Genomic DNA, 21141 nt, shown 5'->3' with positions numbered 1-21141 from the left:
AGACTCAGTTCTCACAACTGTATTGTGCATTTCTGAGCTGTCACATGCTGGGTTGGGGCACAGCTGCCCCAGGTACCAGGGCACTGTGGGCTTTCCAGAGGTGCTCCTTCAGAGCTGTTTTTGCTGCATTCAAATGCAGGACACAAGAAATCCTGTAAATGAGCTGCGTTACTGTGGGCTCAATTAAGACTGTCTTCTCAATTAACTAATTGTCTCTAAGTTCTAGACAACGGGCAATCAGCATTTAACTGTGAGCAGAAACCATTCCCAACACTCACCTATTACTTTAGAATACAGGAGTGAGCATTTTGCTGTGGGAATGGAAGGAGTTGCCTGTTCTTTCCTTCCCAGGAGTATCACAGATAATTTCTGTCCCCATCCTGCCTGAGTTCCTGCTTGGCTTTCGTTGGAAGCACGGTTCCTTCTGGAAGAGCTGCACGCTGTGGCCACCGGCTCCTCACCCTCGATGGCACTGCAGTACTGCCCCCTGGGCCTGCTCAGCTCTGTGATAGGAGGAATAACTTGCCCAGGAAACAGCTGGGAAGTAACACTCACCACCTGCCACTGACTGTGGGAGCCCTGTCACCTCCCTCCATTGGACAGTGAGGACCGATGCCCCTCAGGAGCTGGTGCCACTGGCAAACCCACCAAGGGCACTTCTGAGAGACCCCACTGAGAGATGGAAAACCAGCTCCTACTGCCTTGGAACACATGGAATACAACATAACAAACCTTTAAAATGCAAAGTGGAAGGAATAGATTTGTCAGAAACCTCTAGTCTTTTCCCTGGAGTTCACCTTTGAGTCTTTTCCATGGCATTTTTCTCTCTTTTTAAGTTTCCTGTAAGTCAGGATAGAATTTTCTGTTTGACAGCGTGTGTTATGTTGGGCTGGGTCACTCTGTGGTTCAGCTGACCCCGTCTGGAGCAAGAGCTGAACAGCCATCCTCATTCACCACCACCAAACTGGATCAAACAAGAGCCAGGAAAAGTGAACCCTTACAGGGGCTGTGACCCCTCAACCAGAGCAAACAATAGTGACCCTTCCTGGGTCACTAACAGCCCCCTAACAGGGGCTATGCCTGGAGCTAAGAATAAACCCAACCAAACAACCAGAGGCTGGTGCACCTGTCAAGACTCCTCTGAAATCTCCAATCACAAACAAAGGTTTAACTTAATTAACAAATAAAGGATTTAATTAACTATTAAAATAGTAGATTAATAATTAAAATTATTTTGTTGCAGTGAACAAAGCAAGTAACTCCCTAACGGTCAGCACATCTCTAATTAGCAGCTCCTACAGGGCAGAGACAGGAAGACAGGACAGCCCCATATCCACCTGTGCTCACCTTGGGCTTGATCCCATCTGATTCTGGCCAGCTGGATGCTATGAGTGATATTCCAGGCACGCTGTGGAATGAAGCTGTGCTTCCCTGTGGAGAAAACATCTCCCAGGTAGACAGGGAGTACAGACACACATGCAACTGTTGGTGCACTCACCTGAGCAGTTACCTGTACTGCAAAGTGCTGCCCAGGGAATGAAGGGGAACCACTGGGCACACTTGTGCTTTCAGCATATTTTATTTAGCAACATGTTATTTTTCAACTATGTTTAAGTGCAGAAGTCCAATGTGTTCCAGATTTGCCCAGCACAGAGGGAACACAGGAAACCCTTTCAATGTCAAACTAAGAACTTGTACCAACTTTGTCAAGGCAATTAAATAAACCAACCAAAGACTTGTTTCTCTTCTGTAAGGAGAGGTAGGGAGGTCCCAGTAGGAGGAAGCACTGGCAGATCTCCTCACAGCATCTGCTTCAGATCCATCTCAAGAGAGATGAGGAGACTGCTGTAATCCACATGGTGGAAGATCCAGTCAGGCAAAGGCAAAGCCTCCCAAAGCCAGTTGGGGCTGGGACGGAAAGGAGAGGGTTCCAGGTGAGGTTTTCACAGTCTCTGTATTATCCAAAGCTTTGAAAGGGGATTGGGAATAGACAAGTGCTGTCACAGTATCAAAAAAATCTATGAAAAATGAGTCTGCTAGTGAGAAGAGTGCTGTTGGCACAGGACAGACCGTTCCCGCCGGTCGCCGATCCAGCCGGCCCCGCGTATCCATGAATGGCTGCGGAGGAAGAGCACTCACACGGTGACCTTCTCCATGACATTGTCCGGGACATGCACCTCATCTCCTTGCACCGTCACCGTGGCTGACTGGCCACAGATGTGCTGGTGGTCCTTCCAGTCCTGCCAGGGGAGAACAGAGGGAAGGGCTGTGAGCAGAACAAGCCCTTGAAGAAGGGCACTTTCTGTGAGAGAAGCACTCTCTCTCCACAAAGCAGACCGATGATGGAGGACAAAGGAGCCACGCACTGGATCAATGTAAGAGGTGGAATTGGACTAAGCAGAATGCTGCCATCTCCACACAAATCACAATCTGGGATATCAGTGTCAGTCAGATCGAAAATTTACTAAAACTGAGTCAGAACCTTGACTTAAAGCCTCTCCAGAAAGGCAGCTCTCAACACTGAGTGCTCCCAAGGGACAGTGCTGTGCAGGGATCTTAGCTCAGCTAGGACAGGAACAGAATCCTTCTGGAACTGACTGAATTCAGGACAGCTGACTCAGCCTGAACCTGGCCGCTCAGCAAAGCTGTAACTGGCTAAACTGAACCATCCTTCTCTCCAAGCAAAGGCCAAGGGTCACTGTAAGGAACTGGTCTGAAACATGACACACAGCAGCTTCCTCCACTGTACTTCACACCTCTTCCCACCTCCTAAGTTCACAATTGTAGAGTCTGTCCCACTGTATCACCTGCAGCATCACAAATAATGGAAAGGAGAACTATGTCCTCAGTGCCACAGCAGGAGCAGCAGGGAAGGAAGGAAGCAGCAGGAAGGGGATGTAAAAGTCCTCCCAGCTCCCCACAGTGCCCAGTGAGGTGTCCATGCTTCATTTCTAGTGTTACTTGTATTTTCTGGGTCACCTTTGGGAAGGTGTGTGCAAACCTGGGGATCTTCTCTACCCTTTTAACCCTGTCGTGACTTGCAGACCGTCCCCATCACTACAGCCTTGGTGATCCCACTGGCAGGGTGGGTTTGGAGTGCTTAAGCCACACAAGGCTCTGCTCTGACTGCCTGGCTCTGCTGTCCATTCCTCCCTCCATACTGACACCCATCAGGTGACAGCTCAAGCAGCCTGGCTGTCCCCAGGGTCACACAGCCCTCACACTGCCCTCTCTTGGGAACTGAATCCCAAGTCACAAGCAGGCTGATACCTTTCGCTGGCAGAATGTGGAGCAGTAGTTGACTTTGTGGCATCCTGTGCACTCATTGGTGGCCTCCCGTCCGCAGTTGGCACAGGATTGCTGTGAGAAGGGATGGAGAGGGACAAGTCACACAGAGACAAACCAGGGGCATCACTGAGGTGCAACAGCAGTGCTGTGATGGCTGGAATGCCAGAGCAGTGGGAAAGCTTCCACTTCCCAAAATACCCTCAGCAACAACCCACAACAAACAGGCCCAGTGGCCTCTGGATACACCCTCAGAGACCCACTCTCCTTGCTCTTTTAGCAGGGAACTTTGGAAATGAAATGCACCTCTGTTTTTCTTTCTGTTTGGCAGAAAGCCCTCCAAAACTGTGTGGACACTGAATGGTCATGGAAATCCATCCCCACCACCCCAGGGAAACCTCCCTCCAGACAGGCGTGGTATCCATCAGTCGGGTAACTACAGGAGTTGAGTGTATCCCACCCAGACATGTCAGGCTGTGCACAGGCTGTTAAAACACAAGCTCTGAGGTTATCCCAAATTTAAAGGTTTAAAGGCAGATTTCATTGGTGGTTTTGTTTGGTTTATAATCCTGTGTATGTCTAAGAGAAGGGAAGGACAACAGACTAAGAATACAGATGGGACCTAGTTTTAGAGAGGAAAAAGGCATCTGCTCCTATGGGATACGTTCCTTGGTCCTTTCCAGTCATGACTACATAAGGAGTGTACCAAGAGGGAAACAGGAGTCAAATTAAGAAGGCTCTAACAGAAGCCAGGATTTAAATCCAGAAGCAAGGCGAGATAGGATACACAGGTGAAAAATCACACCTGCTTTTTAAGTGATGTTTTTGTGTCTGTCGCTTTAATCTTATTTTAGCGACATAATTAACGTAACCTGTATGTTTAGGTGGAAACATCATTGAACTGCCACCAAAAGAAGCACTTCACAGAGCATTCCACTTCCAGCTCATTAAATGCCTGACAAATCATTAGCACATCAGGCAGCACTGACAGGAAGTGTTGCTGGGCTGTGAAAGTATTGCGGGCTCATCAGTTCCTCCAGGCTTCTTCTCTCTTTGAGCAAAACCACCCCAAAAATCAGTGCTCTGATTAACACCCCCTCTCACACCTTTCCATGTACCTGCAGTGAACAGCTGGTGAGACTGAACTGTGTTTGTGCTCCTGATGTGCAGCTGTGGATTTGGGACACCAAAAATGGCTTAAAGCTGTGATTTGGGACTTGCAAAGCCTGCCCTGAAGGGACACTTGACTGGGGCTGTTTGTAACCTGTACAGCTATTGGAAAATGTGGAAAATACACAGGGCATGGTTGTACCTGCAGATATGAAAGAGAACTGAGCAACACAGCTCTAAGGGCTTCAGTCATGGGTCCAGAACTAACTCCCATTCCAAAAGCCAGAGGAAATTGTGGAGTTATGAAAATCAGCTCACAGGACAGAAAGGAAATAAATTCTCTTGCTGTCACAGCTCTGTGACAGCCATTCACCAGAGCTGCAGCACCACCATTCTGAGGTGAGGGAGACTGAGGAACCTGGCCAGGTGAAGGAGCATAGAAAACTGGAATGCTTGGGAAAGGAGAGACACTGCTTGGAGCACTGGCCCTACTAGGAAGGGCTCAGATCCTTTGGCAGAAGGCCAGACACAGAGCACAGGATTCCACAGCAATGACAAAAAGGCTCTTCACAACATGACACATCCCCAGTCTACCTTGATGATGATTTCTGTCTTCCCATCCACATCCTCTGTTTGTTGGAATAACTGGCTCTGGTATTGCTGCAAGAAAAACATACCAGACATGTAATCTCCCAACTGGAGCAAAACGTGAGGGGTTGGAAAGGGTGCTGGGATGGAGGGTCCCCATGCTGAGCTGTGTCTGCCCAGCCCCACACTGCAGTTGCAAGAGGACAGGGTGACCCCTCACTGCTCACTTCTAGGAGAAGGACACTGTCACCTGAGGCGGACACAGGGCAAGGAGCCTGTGAGAAAACGGCCTGAGGTGACAAACTGCCAGCTCAGTGCAGCACTTCCACCAAACCCAGCTCCCTATTCCATCCAGCCACACACTTGTCCTTAAAATGGGGGGTTTAACTGCAACCCCCCACACATGGGAACTGGGAAATAAGCACAGGAAACACAAGGAAAACGCCAAGGTAACAGGGCCAAGAGGCACATTCCAGAGCCCAATTTTGGGTCAAGTCCAGTGATCCTCATTCACAAAGAGACAAAGGTGTCTGGAGGGAAGGTACAGCCCACCAAAAAGGATTAGGGGGAAAAAAAAGCCAAACAAAATTAACACACCTTAGACTTTAGGAGCAGCACTAACCATAATCATTACTCCTCCTTGAAACAGAAGAGTGAGAGGGCTGTAGAACAAGTTGTGTCTCCATCAGTCCTCTGGAGGTGATCAGAGTCCACTTTGGCTGCCTGGCAGAATCATTTCACACCAACTCAAGCCCAACCAGGTGCTGCTGTACCTGTTGCAGTAGCAACGTGCTCAGCAATGGGGGACAGAAGTCCCAAACTAATGGCATCCAAACCCAATCCCGAATTAATTATATGCTAACCCTGGCTTAAATGTATTTGGAACAATTAAAAAGTCAAAAAAAAAGCTGAACCCATTCCTCCAGGCCAAGCAGGTTCATCCAGGAGTTGACTCAACACATAAGGAGATTAAAGGCTTAATTTACAAGTGTATGACCTGAGAGCAGAGTATTTATTCTCCTGTGAAACCACAACCTTGATATTCAAAACCTTGATATTACTGTGACAGAAATTAAGTTAAAAAACTCCAGGCAGATGGAGGCAGAGGCAGAGAAACCTCTTGCTGTGTCCTGCCAGGGGTGTGATTTGGTTTTGCCATACTTGACAAGGCAATTCCAGCCATGTACAAACCATGGAGAAGGAAAAGGTGTGATAAGAGAGAGGAACAAGCCAGACACATTCAGATCTCTCACAGAAACAGCTCCACAAAACCCAGAATCTCCAATTCCCAAGAGTATCACTGCTAGTTCGGAATACACAAGCCACTGTTTGCTGACCAGAGACATATTTCTTAACTGTCCAACCCTTTTTAGATTAATTTCACACTCTCCAGCCATGAATTGGTTTGATCTTTCTAAAAAAGCATTCAGATGCCTCAGCTCTTTGCTGATTTAATTTTCCACCTTGCTTTCAAACAGGCAGGGCTCCAGAAGCATCTCTGCTTTACAGAGGGCTATTCCAATTAAAACATTTGTGGGATTTTGACACTCATTCTCTTCAACTTATACACAAAATACAGTTAATGCATTTCCTGAATCTCTTTATTATTCCCCAACAATTCTGGCACAGAATTTAGTGAGTATGTGTAATGTCCCCATCCTAAAGTTTATCTGATATAAACAATGGATTAATACACACTCAGAAAAATTACATTGCCCAAGCCCACCAACACATCAGTCCTGCCTTTAATCTCTTAATTTTGGGCCTGATCTGCAAATGTCAAATATCTATTGCAAGAGACACCGAGCCTTTGCTACCCCACTCAACCTAAATTCCTAAATGTCTTTCCTTACCGAAAAATGCAGTAAAGACAACATGGAGATATTAACCAGGGGATCAGATACTCATCCACAACCTAATTACTAATGATACTTGAGAATTGTTTCTTAACAGCCACATGAAATTCAAGCAGAGCAGTTGTATTTAACAAATCCCACACAAAATGCTGCAATGCAGAAAAATCTTATAAATCTCTTCATTTTTTTTCCATTTTTTGCAATATCATGATGCATTTTGGAAGTTCACATAAACATGGAGCTTGAGGGCTCATGGTTTGCTTTTCTTTTGGGATATCATTCCCCAGGACTTCTAAGCAACACAAATGCAACCCTACTCAGAGGATCCTAACACTTTGCAAACTTGCACATGAGCTCTCTGAGAAGGAAGTGTTATTTTCATCTGAGGCACAGTGAGGCCAAGGACTTACCCAGGGGCATCAAAATCCCTTGTGGGAAAGATGGAAACAAAATTTGAAGCAGATCCTCAGTCTTGAAATTTGCCCAACAAACCGTGACCCTTGAACAAATTTACAGAAATTAAGAAGTACAAAGAGAGCAACTGAGTGCTTGTCAGAACTGCCAAAATACTAAATTATACTAAAACCTCCCTGCTGGTGAAGCCTTTATCTCCAGCACTTGGAACAGCTCCTTCAGAAGGGATAAGGATGTCCCCAGCCCCTGACACAGGGCTGAGATGGTACAATGAGGGAGGCAGAGTGCAAACCCCTCACTTCAGAGCTGTGTGAGTCCCACAAGCACTGACACTGCCTAGCACAGAGCACAGCTCCTGCTGTTTAAAGCTAAGGCAACCTAACTGCTGCTCTGTGGGAGCAGGACAGCTCATTTGTGCTATTTAATTACTCCAAAGCTCATTAAATAATAAATATAATACCAAAACACACTATAGTGGGTGATGTGTAACATACGAGGCACCTAAGTTTGTGTATCCAGTTGGGAACCAGCCTGCTTCTATCAGATCTCTACAATACTGCCCTGTACTAAGTCACTCTTCCAGGAAGAGCTGAGTCTGCAGCTCTGTTATCATCTCATCTGTGGCCCATCCTTGCTCTGCAGCTCCAACACAATGACACTGCCAGGAAAGGCTCCCCCTGACTGCTCACTCTTGGAAGTTCTATCAGTGGAACAAACTAAGTGGTAATTATGCACCAATTTCCTTTGTATTAAAATGGTCCAGAAAAAAATCCCTTCCTGAAGGGCACGATGGCCTCTCTGTTTGCCTCTCATATACATTGACTGCCCAAAAAGCCATGGGACCACACACATACTTGGAGTGGGAAAGAGCCTCACATTACAAACCACTAGGAAATAGGGAAAGGCCCTTTGACCAACACAAAAGGAGAGAGACAATTCTTTGACCTTTAGTGTAATTGCTTCCCTGTATCCAGGAACACAGAGTTTTGTCCAAATATGGAGTTCACAAGCAGGAATTAATTCAGAGATAGCTACTTGTGATACTGCCTGGATGGTTCCAGCAGCCAGCACAGCTTAGAATTGTCTGGATGATAAAAAAATACCACCATGACTATATGGTTTCACCACAGTGCACAAGTGTGGAGGTCCCCATTACACACTGAGAATGGTGAGACACAAGTGGTATAACTGGGCATGCAGCAGTTCCTGGGAAAGGGGCTTTCTCTGGATATCATGTGCTTACCCTTCCCATGTCCAGTCAGCTTTAATCCATACACAGGAGGGATTCTAACTCCCATTCCCAGGACAAGTAACTAGAAGAACATCAAAGAGAGCTGGTTTGGGGTCAGAGGGTGTGGAGAAGGGATTGAACAAACATTCCAGAAACCACTGTGAGGATAAACAGAAGGGAAGATGCACATAGACTGGAAAAAAAAAGCAGAGTGAAGCTAAACAAAAGCAGATGTTTATCTCTGAACTGTGCCAAAGCTTCCAATATTTCAGTGTCTCACACTCTGTGCCACTTTCCAGCAGTAGCCAGCCCACACCTGGGCAGCAGCACTGGCACCTGTTCTGCAGGAGGGAGGCAGGGAAGGATTAGACTCCCAACATATCACACACCTGCACATCAAAGATGCATCATACAGGAGAGTTTAGCAGAGCCAACACGGCAAAGAATATCAAAGAGGCTGCAAGGACTGTCCTAGGGGTCCTCAGCTTCCAGCAAAGTCTTCCCACACCTCTCTTCCAGGCCTGTCGCTGCACACTCATGCCTATGGATTCAGTGGAAAGCTGATGTTAGCACAATGCTGATGGCACCCGCAGGAAAGTGGTGTTTGGGAAGGGAGTTCAGCAGCTACTGATGGTGACACCAGTTCCAACACTGCCCCCCACCTCTCTCCCCACTTCACATGAGGTGCAGATCACTGGGAAAGGGACAGCACCTTCAGTATGAAGCTATACTTGGGTGTATGCATGAGCTGGTGGTCAGAAGGATCCAAGATCCCTACTGTGCATCAGTTACAGAGAAGAGCAGGGAGAAGAGGGCAGTCCTTGTGGATAATCCCTGTCCACCACAGAGAGAAAATGGGAATCAGTCAGGGCTCCTGTGAGGCCAGGCAGCCTGCCAGTCCTACCACAGGACTTGTGTGAGTCAGCTTTGCTTGCACAGTTCTCAGCAAAACACCTCTAGACTTTACTGCTTATCTTCTCAAGAGGGATCAATCTCATTTTTATTTATGGTTCGACCTATGTTACACATGAGGTGAAGAATTTCTGCAAGGGCTGTCTGTACATGTACTGGCAACCCTGTTCCTTCGAGGGCTTTGCCAGGCAGCCAATCAGGGCAGCAAAAACCTCCACGATCAAGCTGTCAGCGACCCGCCCCACTTGCCCACTTGGGGCAAAGGCCCGGATGCCCACGAAGAATGCCTGGGAAATCGGGCTGTGGAAGGAGCCTTAGCACATAAAAGCAGCTAACTGCGACAAAATGGCGAGCCATTTTGCTTTGGGTTTCTTGGAGGCATCAGGGGCTCGTTCGGAGGCTCACCTTGGCCCTTCTTCCACCCCACCCCTCACCTTTTCCTCCCTGTGGTCCTGGTTCCCTGCCCCTACGTGCTTGGCCCTGCTTCACTGCTTTCGCGAACCAGCTCATTGCCGCGACGACCTTGTGCTCGCTGCCTCCCCGGCGCAGCGGGCGCCGCCGCAGCCAGCCGCCTCCACCGCGTTTCCCAGGCGCAGCTGCAGCCGCCCGCACCCAGCCGCGACCGCCGCCGCTGCGTTCGCGCTGCCCGCCCCACCAAGCCGCCACAGCACCAGCCCGTAGCCACCAGCCCGTTGTCGCCGCCTGCACGCAGACAAGCCCGCAGCTGCCGCCCGCAGCCACCCCGAGCCCGCAGCCGCCGCCGTGTGAAGATTGCGCCCAAGCGCTCACAAAAGCCGCGGGGGCTCGCCGCGCCTTGCAACACTCCACTCCGCCTCCTGAGCTAGCGCTGACAGAGCACCGGTGTTCTTGTGGTAACGCTGTCCCTGTCTTCTTTCTCTGTCTGTCTTTTCTCCTCTCTGCTCTCTTTTCTATCCCACTTCAGTAGGACGCTTACCCCTCTTTATATTCAGATATAATATTGCCGCGTTTGTGTTTTATTTTCATCTGAGAAATCTTATCAAAAAGAATCCTCCCTGACTCCCTCTTTTACCTTGGGACAGAACACTTCACCATAAACTCTGGGATGAGCTATTCCACATATCCTATTGAAAGCCCAGCTCACCTGACAGCAGCCACTGCACTGCTGAACACTCACCAGCTTCCTCAGACCAGGACTCAGTGCCCACATCCCATAAATTTATGGTCAGCTGATGGGAGAGCTCAGGATCGTGACACCAATCTGCACAACCAGCCTGCTGCCCACAGCTCCTGGAATCCCAGAGAACTTTATTCCTTTCCCCAGCATACAAATAACTTGGGAAGATCTCTCTTGCTAACATTGCTTTCAAGGCTTGGAGAAACAAGTTCCAGTATCACTGCTCCAGCCAGAAACTACTCTGCTCACCACTGAGCCCCAAAGGTGCCCGTGGCTGAGCCCCTGTGGCACGGTTACCTCTTTCCTCTCCACATCGGCCTGGATCTTGGCCTGTGTGACAGCAGCCTCGCGGAAGGAGGAGCTGGCCTGCTTGGCCTGCTCAATCAGAGTCTTCAGCTGCTGTGCTGTGCTGAGCAGGGAATTGACCATCTCCTCCAGGTAGAGCCAGCTCCGCTGCTCCGTCACCTCCAGCCCGTTCACCACCGACGGCGACATGGCTTTGGTGGGCGTCGTGGGGGGCACTGCCAGGGCAGGCAGAGAGGTCAACACTGGACATAAGGAACAAAAGAGAATATACAGACAGAGTGACAGAGTGTTTCATTTCCTTAAAGTGGAAATGTGGTGTTTTGGTTTTAGAGATTTTTCTGTGCTGTTTGGTTTCTTTTTTAAAATATGGTTTGCAGAATCTCCAGTCCAGGAAAGTTTTTGTAAACAGATCATTCCTTCTGCAACATCAAGTGCAGATCTGTGCAGAACAAGCCCATGGGCACTCTCAAACCCACAGGACAAGAACACCTCCTCTTGACCTGGATGACTCTGGGAAGAGTTTAACACCTCCCAGCACTGCTGCGGAGAAGCACCACGATGCAGAGAAAGCAGCATTCCCAGGAACTCCTCCACCACTGCCAACAATACTTCCCTCAGCCATGGCTAGGTAAGGTTAGAGTAGTCACTCAGTGACCCAACACTTTACAGAAACATCCTGATGATCCTACCCAGATGTCAGTTCTCAGGTTGCAAACCACAAAACTCAAGTACTGATCCACATCACACTCTCTGTGCTTCTTGAATTCTGGCCTTTACATAACCCTGGCCAGACACTGGACTTAACCCCAGTTAGTCACCATTACCTCCAAGTGAGTGTATTCCAAACATGGACTTCCTAAAACCATGGGTTGGGAAGCCTTTAATAACCCAGCAGTTACTGTGTCACTGAACCAGCTACTTTTCACATTAGGTTTGTGTGTACCCTGGGAGATCAGGGTAGGATGAAATTAAATCCAGACCCAGGAACTCCACCATACACAGTGTAAGCTCAGCTTAGGTAACATTCCAGGAAGAAATGTTACCTGGCTTTACTTTTCCAAAATGTAATTCTAGCAATAAATATTCACCATCTGCCATAAAATTCAGTCCAAGACATTCACATCTACCAACACTGACCACGACATTCCTCACTGAATTCTTTACTGGTACAAAGATGGTACCGCCAGCCTCAGGGTTGTGCAGACTTCTTACCTCAAAATACCCTTAATTAAAACAGCAATTTTAATGAATTTACACACAAGTGGCGCGGAACTATTTGCACTTAGATATGAGTAGGAGATAAACCAGTCTTTTTTATCAATGTCTGTTTGCATAAGAGCCTTTCCCACTCTCCATTTCCAGCACAATATTTATCCCTGCATGCATTTGATAACGTATCAAACAGGAATTACTTCCGATTCCTCATTTTGGCACAAGTACATCAGGCAAGAGAAAGTATTCACTGGTGAAAAAACAATCAATGTTTAATTAGTAACATCAAGATCTGACTAAGTCTTAAACACAAGAAGATCTGACTTTGGAGACTAGGAACATTCTGTGCCGTTCCAACTAAATAAATAAGGGTCATACAGAGAGGACTGAAAACTGACACCAAACCTGGCCAAAAGTATCCCCAGCATGCATCACTGGAGTAATAAAGCCATGTGAGGATGTCTAGAAAAGCTTCTGTGGCATGATTTTAATTGAGTTTGTTCTCCTCAGATCGAACACTAAATAATTGTTCAGCCACAGTGCCCAAAGAGGACAAGAGTCTGCAAGCAAGAACTTTAGGAAAGGCAGGGAATGCAAGACAGCTCATGATGAAGAATCACAGCAGCCACCTCTGGCAGAATCAATAAATCAAAGCACTCAATAAAGAATGAAAAACCTTCCAGAAAAGGGAAACCTGCTTGTTGAAATCTTAGTATCTGTAAAACTCACAAGCAAAATAGAGCAAAGTTTAATTTTCTGCCCTAATCTTTACCTTTGTTGAGAGAGATGGGAGGAAACTGAAGCACAGTGAAAGCAAACGTACCGATTTTGGGATGAGACGTTGGCAGTGCAGCCTCAGGGAAAGGTGAGATCTGGCAGTTGTCCTGGTAACTGGGATAGTGAGGCTCTGGATGAGACACCCGGCAAGGCTGCTGGACGTTGGTGTCCTGAACTGCAGGAGAACAAGGGCCTTGGGAATCACTAACACACCTGGCAGGTGTTTATCTTACACTGCATTCACCCCTATGTTTTTATGTTTTACACAAGTTCCTACACTCTGTGGTAATTCCCAAGGGCTGAAAATGTGAAACAGCAGCAGGATCTCACACAGTCAGCAAGCAAGGAATCCTGGTTCTGGCTCCACCATGCTCTGCTTTCACCTTTAGAGCCACAGGTTCCTTGGTTCCATCCCACACACTGAAATATCCATGATCATCACAGGGCTCCAAACTCTGGTTCTTGGAGCGAGATCATTCCCCTAGGAGAGCTCACAACCCAAAGCACGGTTCAAACTGAGAGAACTGAAATGTATGTCATGCATTTATATTTTGTTTGACTTATCCTGGCACTTTTCACTCCATTTCAACCCTCGCCTAGTTTGCAGGTTTTTTGGTACTATTTTAGGCTAAATGAGGAGTAAAAAAAAAAATTACAGACATGAACATAAATCCCAGGAACTCAGCAGAGGTGAACATTAGCAGCTGCCACACCTGGACAAAGTTTCTCCTTTGGTGCAACTGCTAAGATTTCAAACTGCTGAAATTATTTCACAGGAAGGACGGCGCCTTATGCAGTGCCTCCTTCAATAAATAAATCCTTTGAGTTGCATTCAAGATGTTCCTTCCTACAGCAGTGGGCATCCAAACCTCTTTTCCTCCTCCCCACGGCTGTCTAGGAGACACCTGAGCTCTTACCAGTGGCTCCAGTGAAAACATCCCCCTGTGCTGGGCTCTCTGAGATGATGGCCGTGGCCTCCACGGTGGACGCGCGGTCGAAGGTCAGCGCCCCGGAGGTTGTGATCTGTCCAGAGGGAGTCACGGTGACTGGAAACATTAAAGCACTTTCATAATTAACACTCAGCGCAGAGGACATGCCTGCCCAGATGTTTGTTGCTATCCCTGTGCTGCACCATCCAAGCTCAGGGGACTCACAGATCACCAGGCTGGGATAACCCAGTTTGGATCACACCTGTGACCAGCGCAGTTGGAAATGGGAATAAAAGCCCCAATAGGTTTCTGAAGGCTCTGCTGTCCTTCCAAGGCTCTGGGGGCACGAGGCTAAAACGTTAATTTACAACCTAATACCTCCCAAATCACCACCTTTTCAGTTATTTTATGAACCATAACTTAACACTTCCCATAAAGATTCAGTGAGGCCACATAGCCCATCAATTTCTGGCTGCTTTATGACAATTTTAGCATGAGTGATTGTTGTTACTTAAATCAACTTAACAACTTGTGGATTACAGCTAATTCCATGACAGGTGGGCAAATTTAGCTGTTTATCTACACAAAGTGATAGCATGTGCTCAGCCAATGCAAGGAACAAGGCACAAAATCCTACTGGATAATTATACCTGAGTGGCTTCCGAATGTTTGTTTAAAACCCACTTTAAAGACGATTATTTAACTGGTACCATTAATTGGTGATGGTCTGATTCTGTGGCACACAATAATTAAATTTTTAAATACTGTAGCTACAAATTCCTGGCTGAAGTACTTGGCCACCAAAACAAGAAGTTCTCTCTTCCAGTGCCAGCATGAGAGAATGAGCAGCCTCACGGCACCTCACATAACAAACCAATACAGATTAAACCTATTTCAGAACTGAAAAAAAACAAAGCCATAAAACAACTCTGCAGAATCCTTGTGTGTTTCTCTTCCTACTGTTGCTGATGATCTAATCTTACTTTTTGGTTCTTTTTTCAGATTTCTGTTGCTTCCTCCTCGACTCACTTTGTATTGTTACCTGCAGATGATGCCAGCGTGCAGAGAGCAGGAGGACATATGGATGTGACTGGGGATGTGTGAGCTGGATCAGCTTGCAAATTAATTCCTGTTCCCACACAGATAATTTGCCAATCAAACCAGTAACTAACAAAGCTGAATGTTGGAGAGGGACGTGCAGATCAAAGCATCACCTTCTGCCTCCTTCATTAACGACTTTTAGGCTTGGGGTTTCATCCCAGCTGCTTCCAGGCTATTTTGCAAGGAATAGCACAAATCTTACTCCAGTTTTTAAGGGACACAAAGAAGCTCAGCGGATGGAATGGGGATTTCTGGCAGAGCAGAGAAGGGCCAACCTCTCCCAAAACCTAATTCCAACAGGAACTTTCTCAGCTGTTATTTGTGAAAAATCTACCTGAAATCCGCTATGGATCCAGGCCAGGATCCCATAATTCTCTCCCCACTGAGAGCAGGTACAGCGGGCAATATAATCATAGACTATAACCACAGAATCCTGAAATGCTTGGGGGCTTGGAAGGGACCTTAAGGTCATCTCCTTCCATCATCCTACCATGGGCAGAGGCACCTTCTAGTAAACCAGGCTGCTCCAAGCCCCGTCCAACCTGGCCTTGAACACTTCCACGCATAGGACATAATCCAAACCTCTCTCAGCACAAAATATGAAACCTAGTGTTCATGGCATAAGAATGTCATGATGCTTAAACCTGAGTCTCCTGGAGGTCTAGAGCTGCACTTTTTCCTATTCAACTTGTGTTCGTATGTGGCAACACTGTGCTACTTCCTATAAAATAGGAAGTGACACTGAGACAGTAAAATCAGCCAATGAAAAGAATGTGACCCAAAAATAGGACATTTTTTCTCAGTTGGACAGTTCCAAGGGGCCACTAACACACATAAAACACCTAGCAGGTCAACTCTTCAAGGAAAGGAAGCAATTTTTACCAGGAGAAAAGAACCTACACGTAGTTGCAGCAGTGGCTGGAAGCAGAGTGATGTTTTTGGAACAATTCTTTTTCACTGGAGTTGCTGGTATTTCATTTTCTTTTTTTCGCCTTTTATATGGCACAAAGAGTCGTATAGGGCCACTCTGGGTAGAAAAACACCAGAAGGAAAATGAAAAGAAAAAAGGAAAAAAAAAAAAAAAAAGCATTAGCTGAGTCTCTTTGGAGACTTTGGTTTGACTCTCATCTTTCCAGAAACAGCAGCACAGACCCCCATGGATGATGTGTGGTTTGCAACAGTAGACCAAAGCACTTAAAAGTTTTCCAAACAAAAAGAACTTTGAAAAAAAGAGAAAAGTTAAACTCAGCTCCCTCCAGCTGAAAATTGGCACAAATTCAACATCTTCCCATTATTATTTAAGGAGTAGAACTGGGCAGATAATCAGCTGCTGGCCAAGGTGGTGGAATAAAAGAGAAAAAGAGGGAGGAGAAGAGAGGAAGAAGTTCCAGGCTAGAAAACAAGCATATCAGTCAGTTCATAGCAGAAAAGAAAGGCAAAGCACCAGGTCAAGCTAAAGTCTTCTGCTTCAGACTTAAACCTCATTTTTGAAACAAACTAGCAAAAAATCAAACACCCAATCAACTAACAAAAAAACCCCAAATAGTTTAAAAATTAAATATTAATCTATCATAAGATTATTTTGTTACTTCTTTACAAAAATATTCTTCCAACTCAAAACATTGTGAAATTTGAGTCAAGTTCATGAATAACACTGACATCCCCAAAAGGTATTTTGCATAGATATAGTAATTAGAAAATTATTTTTTAAAAAGAGGAAAAAAACCACTAAGTATGATCTAGTTTTACTGAGGCTGTTCTGCAATAATGCCAGCAGTTCCTCGTCTCCTTTCTCCACAGGGCAGGGAAAAAGCACTTGTCCCTGAACACTCATGTGTCAGGACACTCAATTCCCAGTACACTCATGACCTGCTCACTCAAGGGCTGTGACAGCTTGACCGGTTAATTTGTCCAACAGAAATAATTAGTTCCTAAAGTAATGGATGTAAAGCCTCCCACTCACCAGTGTCATGTCGTCACAGCAAGCGGCACAAGTACACGAGGCAGCATGGGGATTTAAAATCCCATCCTGGAATCAGAAGTGACCAGTTCAGCATGAGAGTCACCAAAATCACCCAGAGCACACCTTGATCCTGCTAAAAAATGTGGATGGCTCCCAGAGTGGTACCCATTCCCTCCTGGATGCTGTACAGTAACAGAGAGGCCAGTTCCCCACAGCAGGGCAATGGGGTGAGAGGGTCAGAGGAGAGAAAAGGAAAACCAAGTATTTTCCACACCCAAAGGCCAGGATATATGAATTTGAGACTTGATTTCTGCACAAACAGAAATCAACTGTCAGCCTAGTGGCAATGCCAAGTTCTCCACGAGACTCAAATAAAGGACCCAAATAATGAATGTGGTGAAAATTACGGACGTGTGGCAGGCAAAGACATTGAAGGAGATCAGGCTACTGAATTACAGTACCACAGGTGAGAGCTCAATTCCTGTGGCACAGCTCAAGGCTGGGCTTCACCCTGCAGAAACTCTTTCCAGTATAAACAAGATCCCCAGTGTGCTATTTGAGACATATCAAAAACAATTCCCCTGCATCACTGACCCTCAACCAAACCAAGCACTGCTCCTGGTGCCATCAGCACCTGGCTCCAGCTGCCCCTTCCTGCAGAAAGGAGGGAGCAAACTTAACCTTACGTGGATAAGGCACTGCAGGGGCCGCCCGGCGTAGCGGATGCTCCTCTTCCAGTCCTTGCTGCTGGCTCGCCCCGCCATGGCTTCGAACTCCGTGGGGCTGTACCAATTGTCCCCTTGCTTAATGCACCTGCCACGGCCTCCTGAAGTAAAGCAACAAAATACACTGTTAGTCCAAGTTAAGGATAATTTTGTCACTTCTCTAAAGAAGAAAACATGGAAATTGCTGGACAAAATAGCAGTTAATCTGTAAGAACCACTAAATATGCCCATTGCTCTCAAGTAACTGTGTCCATTTATTATCATGGCTGTGACAATGGGCATGTTCAGAGCTCCAACTCTGGGTCTCAAAAGGCTACAAAAATTACTCCTCCGCAAGAAAGAAAAGTCTTTATTGGACAAACACCACAAATTTTAAGTCTTTCCTTGATTTGCACTTAAATTTCTGATCTTTTTTGAGTTTGTGGTGGGTTTAGAAGAAAACTTTCTGTCCACAAAGCAAGCACTGCACTGGGCAGCCAGGCTGGCCGGCAATTTTTGCTGCAGCTTCCCCACAGGGATAAAAGACAAGAGGAAGAGCTCAGGAGCCCCAAGAAGAGAAAAAACTATTTGCATTCCAGCAGCGATTCTTCAGAGTTTTGCAAAAACACAAGTCTACTCATGAGACAAAAAAATCATTAAAGGAGTCAGCCTGTTACTGAGGAGACTCACTGCATGGCAGCCTGGATATTCGCAGAATTAAGAAAAAGTTAAGAAGCCTCCGAAGAAAAAGCAAAACAAAAGGGAACAGTAAAATTAAAAGGCACTGGGCTGTCTTGGAAACTCTTGTTTTTTTTCTCCTGTCACGATCAGCCCTTAAGAACAGCATGATTAAAAGAAGAGTAGAGAAGGAGGAGAAGGAGCTGTGCCAGCCCTCAGCCCGGGTGGCAGTTACCTGAGCCCAGCCTGTTCTTGTACAGAATGCCACTGATATTCCGGCACCGCACCGGGAGCTCGTTCTCGTACACAGATGGGTCCCAGTTGTACTTGGTTCCACTTTTCCCCTGGACAGCTGTCAAAGGGGTAGGAGGAGACTGTGGTCCTTGGAGAAAAGAAAGGTGTCAGCAACCAAAAGGCAGAGTGGTGTTCCATCCCATGCTCGGCTGGGTGATATGCCAAGAGGTTGACTGGAGCAGCTGGAATGCCCCCACAATGAAGCAGCACAAAAAACTCAGCCTGAATGAACTGAGAAGGGCTGATAAGAAAAGAGGACCTGAGGGAACAGGTTCTAACAGGGAATAAACACTGAGATTGTGACCTGATCCTTACACCACCTGTAAGCTATGGTGTAAGGAGCTGGCTGGAGATTCCCCTTCCCAGAGCCCATCCTGTGGGAAGCTGTAGAGCACTGAAGGTTTGCTGTGCCATCTCGTGGGCACCAAGGAAACTGCCAGGCAGCCCTGAACAAAACCTCAGTGACAGAGACACTAAAGTAGCAGCCTGAATGGACATGAAAATGTGTTCCAGGAGTCCTGGAAAGAACATGTGCAGAACTGGGAGACTCGGATTTTTATTAACCATGTTAAAATTATCTGTGTGCCCTTGGGGGTGGGATGGGTCTAGAAAGCCTGGTAACAGGGCAAGATTTTTCAAGCAGCTTCTTTGCCAGGGTTAGGGCAAAGAATGAGAAACTTAAACCAAAATTTGACAGGAAAAAACGTAAAAAATAATAAGCATTCTTTCATTCCCAAGAAATAGACAAAATATTGGGAGGACTTGGTATCTTAAAGGTCGTTTCCAACCAGAAAACGTTTTAAAAGAGGGCAAACCATCCTAATAAAATTATGCACATATTTTTAGATTCCAGAAAGACAAATAGAGTGGAGAAGAAGCCATCCCTCTGGGAGAGTGACCCACCACAAGCAGACTGTCTAATACCTGGTGTGAGAGGTGCCGAAGGCCCCTTGATCCCGGTGGTTTCGACGATGCTGCCATCCGTGTGCACCACTATCAGAGTGGCTTTCTCAGGGTTCAAGCTGTCCCCAATTTGGAGGGCTGTTCTCCCAGACTGCAGAAGAAATAAAGAGTTTAAATTTATTAAAGTACTTCAACACAAATAGATTTCAGTAATACACAGGCACCCCAAAACTCCAATCAGTATGGCAGCTATTAGGTTAATTTTTGAGTTTTCAGACAAGCAAATTCAAAGATTTCATGTTCCAGGCCACCAGTTTCTGTTTCCAGATGAGTATGTGGGGGTGGAAAGGTAAAAAAGCTAGTAATAAAACCCCCAGCTAATGGGTTTGTGGCTTAATGCCAGGATATCACAATGAAAACACATCTTTGACCTTACTACAGATTTAATTTACACTGAGAAACTTTGTCAAGGCCCTCAAATGAAAGGACAGACTTACCAACACATGTCCTGAAATTGAGGCTGCATTGGCCACAGATGTGGTGAAAACATTGTCTGCAGAGGCCCCCACGTTGGCTACTGTCACTGTGGTGACTTCTGGAATGTAAAACAGGGATAATTTAATTTTCTGCTGCATGCAGAGAGCCTGATGAACAGCTGAAAATTTTCTTCTTCCTTCCTGCTCTAAATTAGTATTATTTTTCATGGCACCTGTAAGTTGTTATGAACACAATAATTCTGATTTCTATTAATCTTTGGGTTCAACAGGCTTTAACCTCCTGAAACCAGGGCAGCTGCTATTATCATGTGATGAACTAAGGGAAAAATAAGTATGGCGCCTGCACTAGGGGTACTCCAAACTGTGGTGCTTTTATTTAAATAGAGGTGATTGGCAGACATCAGGATAAACTGAACAACAGACTCTGCCTCTGTCATGTATTAATTCCCATGGTGCCATGACCTGTGCACTGCGTCCAGTTAAGAGCTGCCCAAATGTACAACCCAGCGTTTCTGTGTTCAGCGCTTAGCCTGGCTCAAATCTCCGGGTTTCCACGTGGGATGAGGGCGAAAGAACAACAGCCGCTGGGGCCGAGACACTGGGGCGGGCGAGGGGCTCTGGCCTCTGAGCACCGCAGCTCGGCTGCACGACCCTGCTGCGTGACTCGGGCGCTCGGCTCTGCGGGCACGGGGCCGCGGCTCAGGCGCACCGGGCGCCTCCCGCTCTTTACTGAGCGTGAAGGGGCGGAGTGTGGGATTCGCTGAGGGGGTGGCAGCGCGCCCTGAGGGAGCTCGCTGTCCCAGCCCGAGCCCCGGGGGCTGTGTGGGGGCCGAGGCCCGGGCTGGGGGAGCCCCGGGCGGGCTGAGGGAGCGCTGCCCGCCCTGACCTGCGAAGGCAGCGGCGGCGGCGGCCTCGTCGGCGCTTGGCATTGGCGGTGCTCCCATCTCGATGTGCTCGGCGCCTGCCGCCATCACCGTTACCGCCTCCTCCTCCTCCTCGGGCTCCGCCTCCCCCTCCGCTGCCTGCGGCGGCTCCCGCTGCTGCCCCGGTCCCGCGGGCAAGTCGAGCTGTCTGGCGGCCGGCTCGCCGTCGCTGTGCTCCATGCGCGGGGCCGGGGGTAGCCGAGCCCGCCCCGCCCCCCCCCGGGCGCGCCTGAGGGGGGGTCCTGCGGGCAGGGGGGACCGGCGAGCCGAGCGCCGCCGAGCTTGCCCGACCGCTGACGAGC

The 21141-nt window shown here is 47.3% G+C and overlaps 1 protein-coding gene across 4 annotated transcripts; it reads right to left on the bottom strand.

Annotated features, from left to right (window-relative positions):
- Positions 1–1212: 1212 nt before the first annotated feature.
- Positions 1213–21019, bottom strand: DEAF1 (DEAF1 transcription factor). Of its 4 annotated transcripts, XR_005955714.1 has the most exons (14): positions 20803–21019; positions 19917–20014; positions 19441–19570; positions 18458–18604; positions 17527–17666; positions 16841–16906; positions 15778–15904; positions 13765–13893; positions 12894–13022; positions 10850–11100; positions 8874–9025; positions 5581–8677; positions 4990–5055; positions 3296–3360 (listed from the first exon to the last, which is right to left on the bottom strand). XR_005955714.1 is itself a non-coding variant. In XM_041474466.1 (13 exons), the coding sequence occupies exons 1-13, from the start codon at positions 21017–21019 to the stop codon at positions 2136–2138; spliced, it is 1695 nt and encodes a 564-aa protein (XP_041330400.1). In that variant the 3' UTR covers positions 1213–2135. The 4 variants fall into 4 exon arrangements, 2 of the variants coding, with proteins under 2 accessions (XP_041330400.1, XP_041330401.1); XM_041474466.1 differs by lacking the exons at positions 5581–8677; positions 8874–9025 and adding an exon at positions 1213–2240 and having other exon boundaries at positions 3271–3360; XM_041474467.1 differs by lacking the exons at positions 5581–8677; positions 8874–9025 and adding an exon at positions 1213–2240 and having other exon boundaries at positions 3271–3360; positions 10850–11073.
- Positions 21020–21141: the final 122 nt, after the last annotated feature.

This window comes from Pyrgilauda ruficollis, unplaced genomic scaffold, assembly GCF_017590135.1.
Source record: "Pyrgilauda ruficollis isolate IOZ18807 unplaced genomic scaffold, ASM1759013v1 scaffold322, whole genome shotgun sequence".
In the NCBI taxonomy this organism is placed as follows: domain Eukaryota; kingdom Metazoa; phylum Chordata; class Aves; order Passeriformes; family Passeridae; genus Pyrgilauda; species Pyrgilauda ruficollis.
The sequence above is the reverse complement of the archived record's forward strand: the minus strand, read 5'-3'. Positions and strand labels throughout refer to the sequence as shown.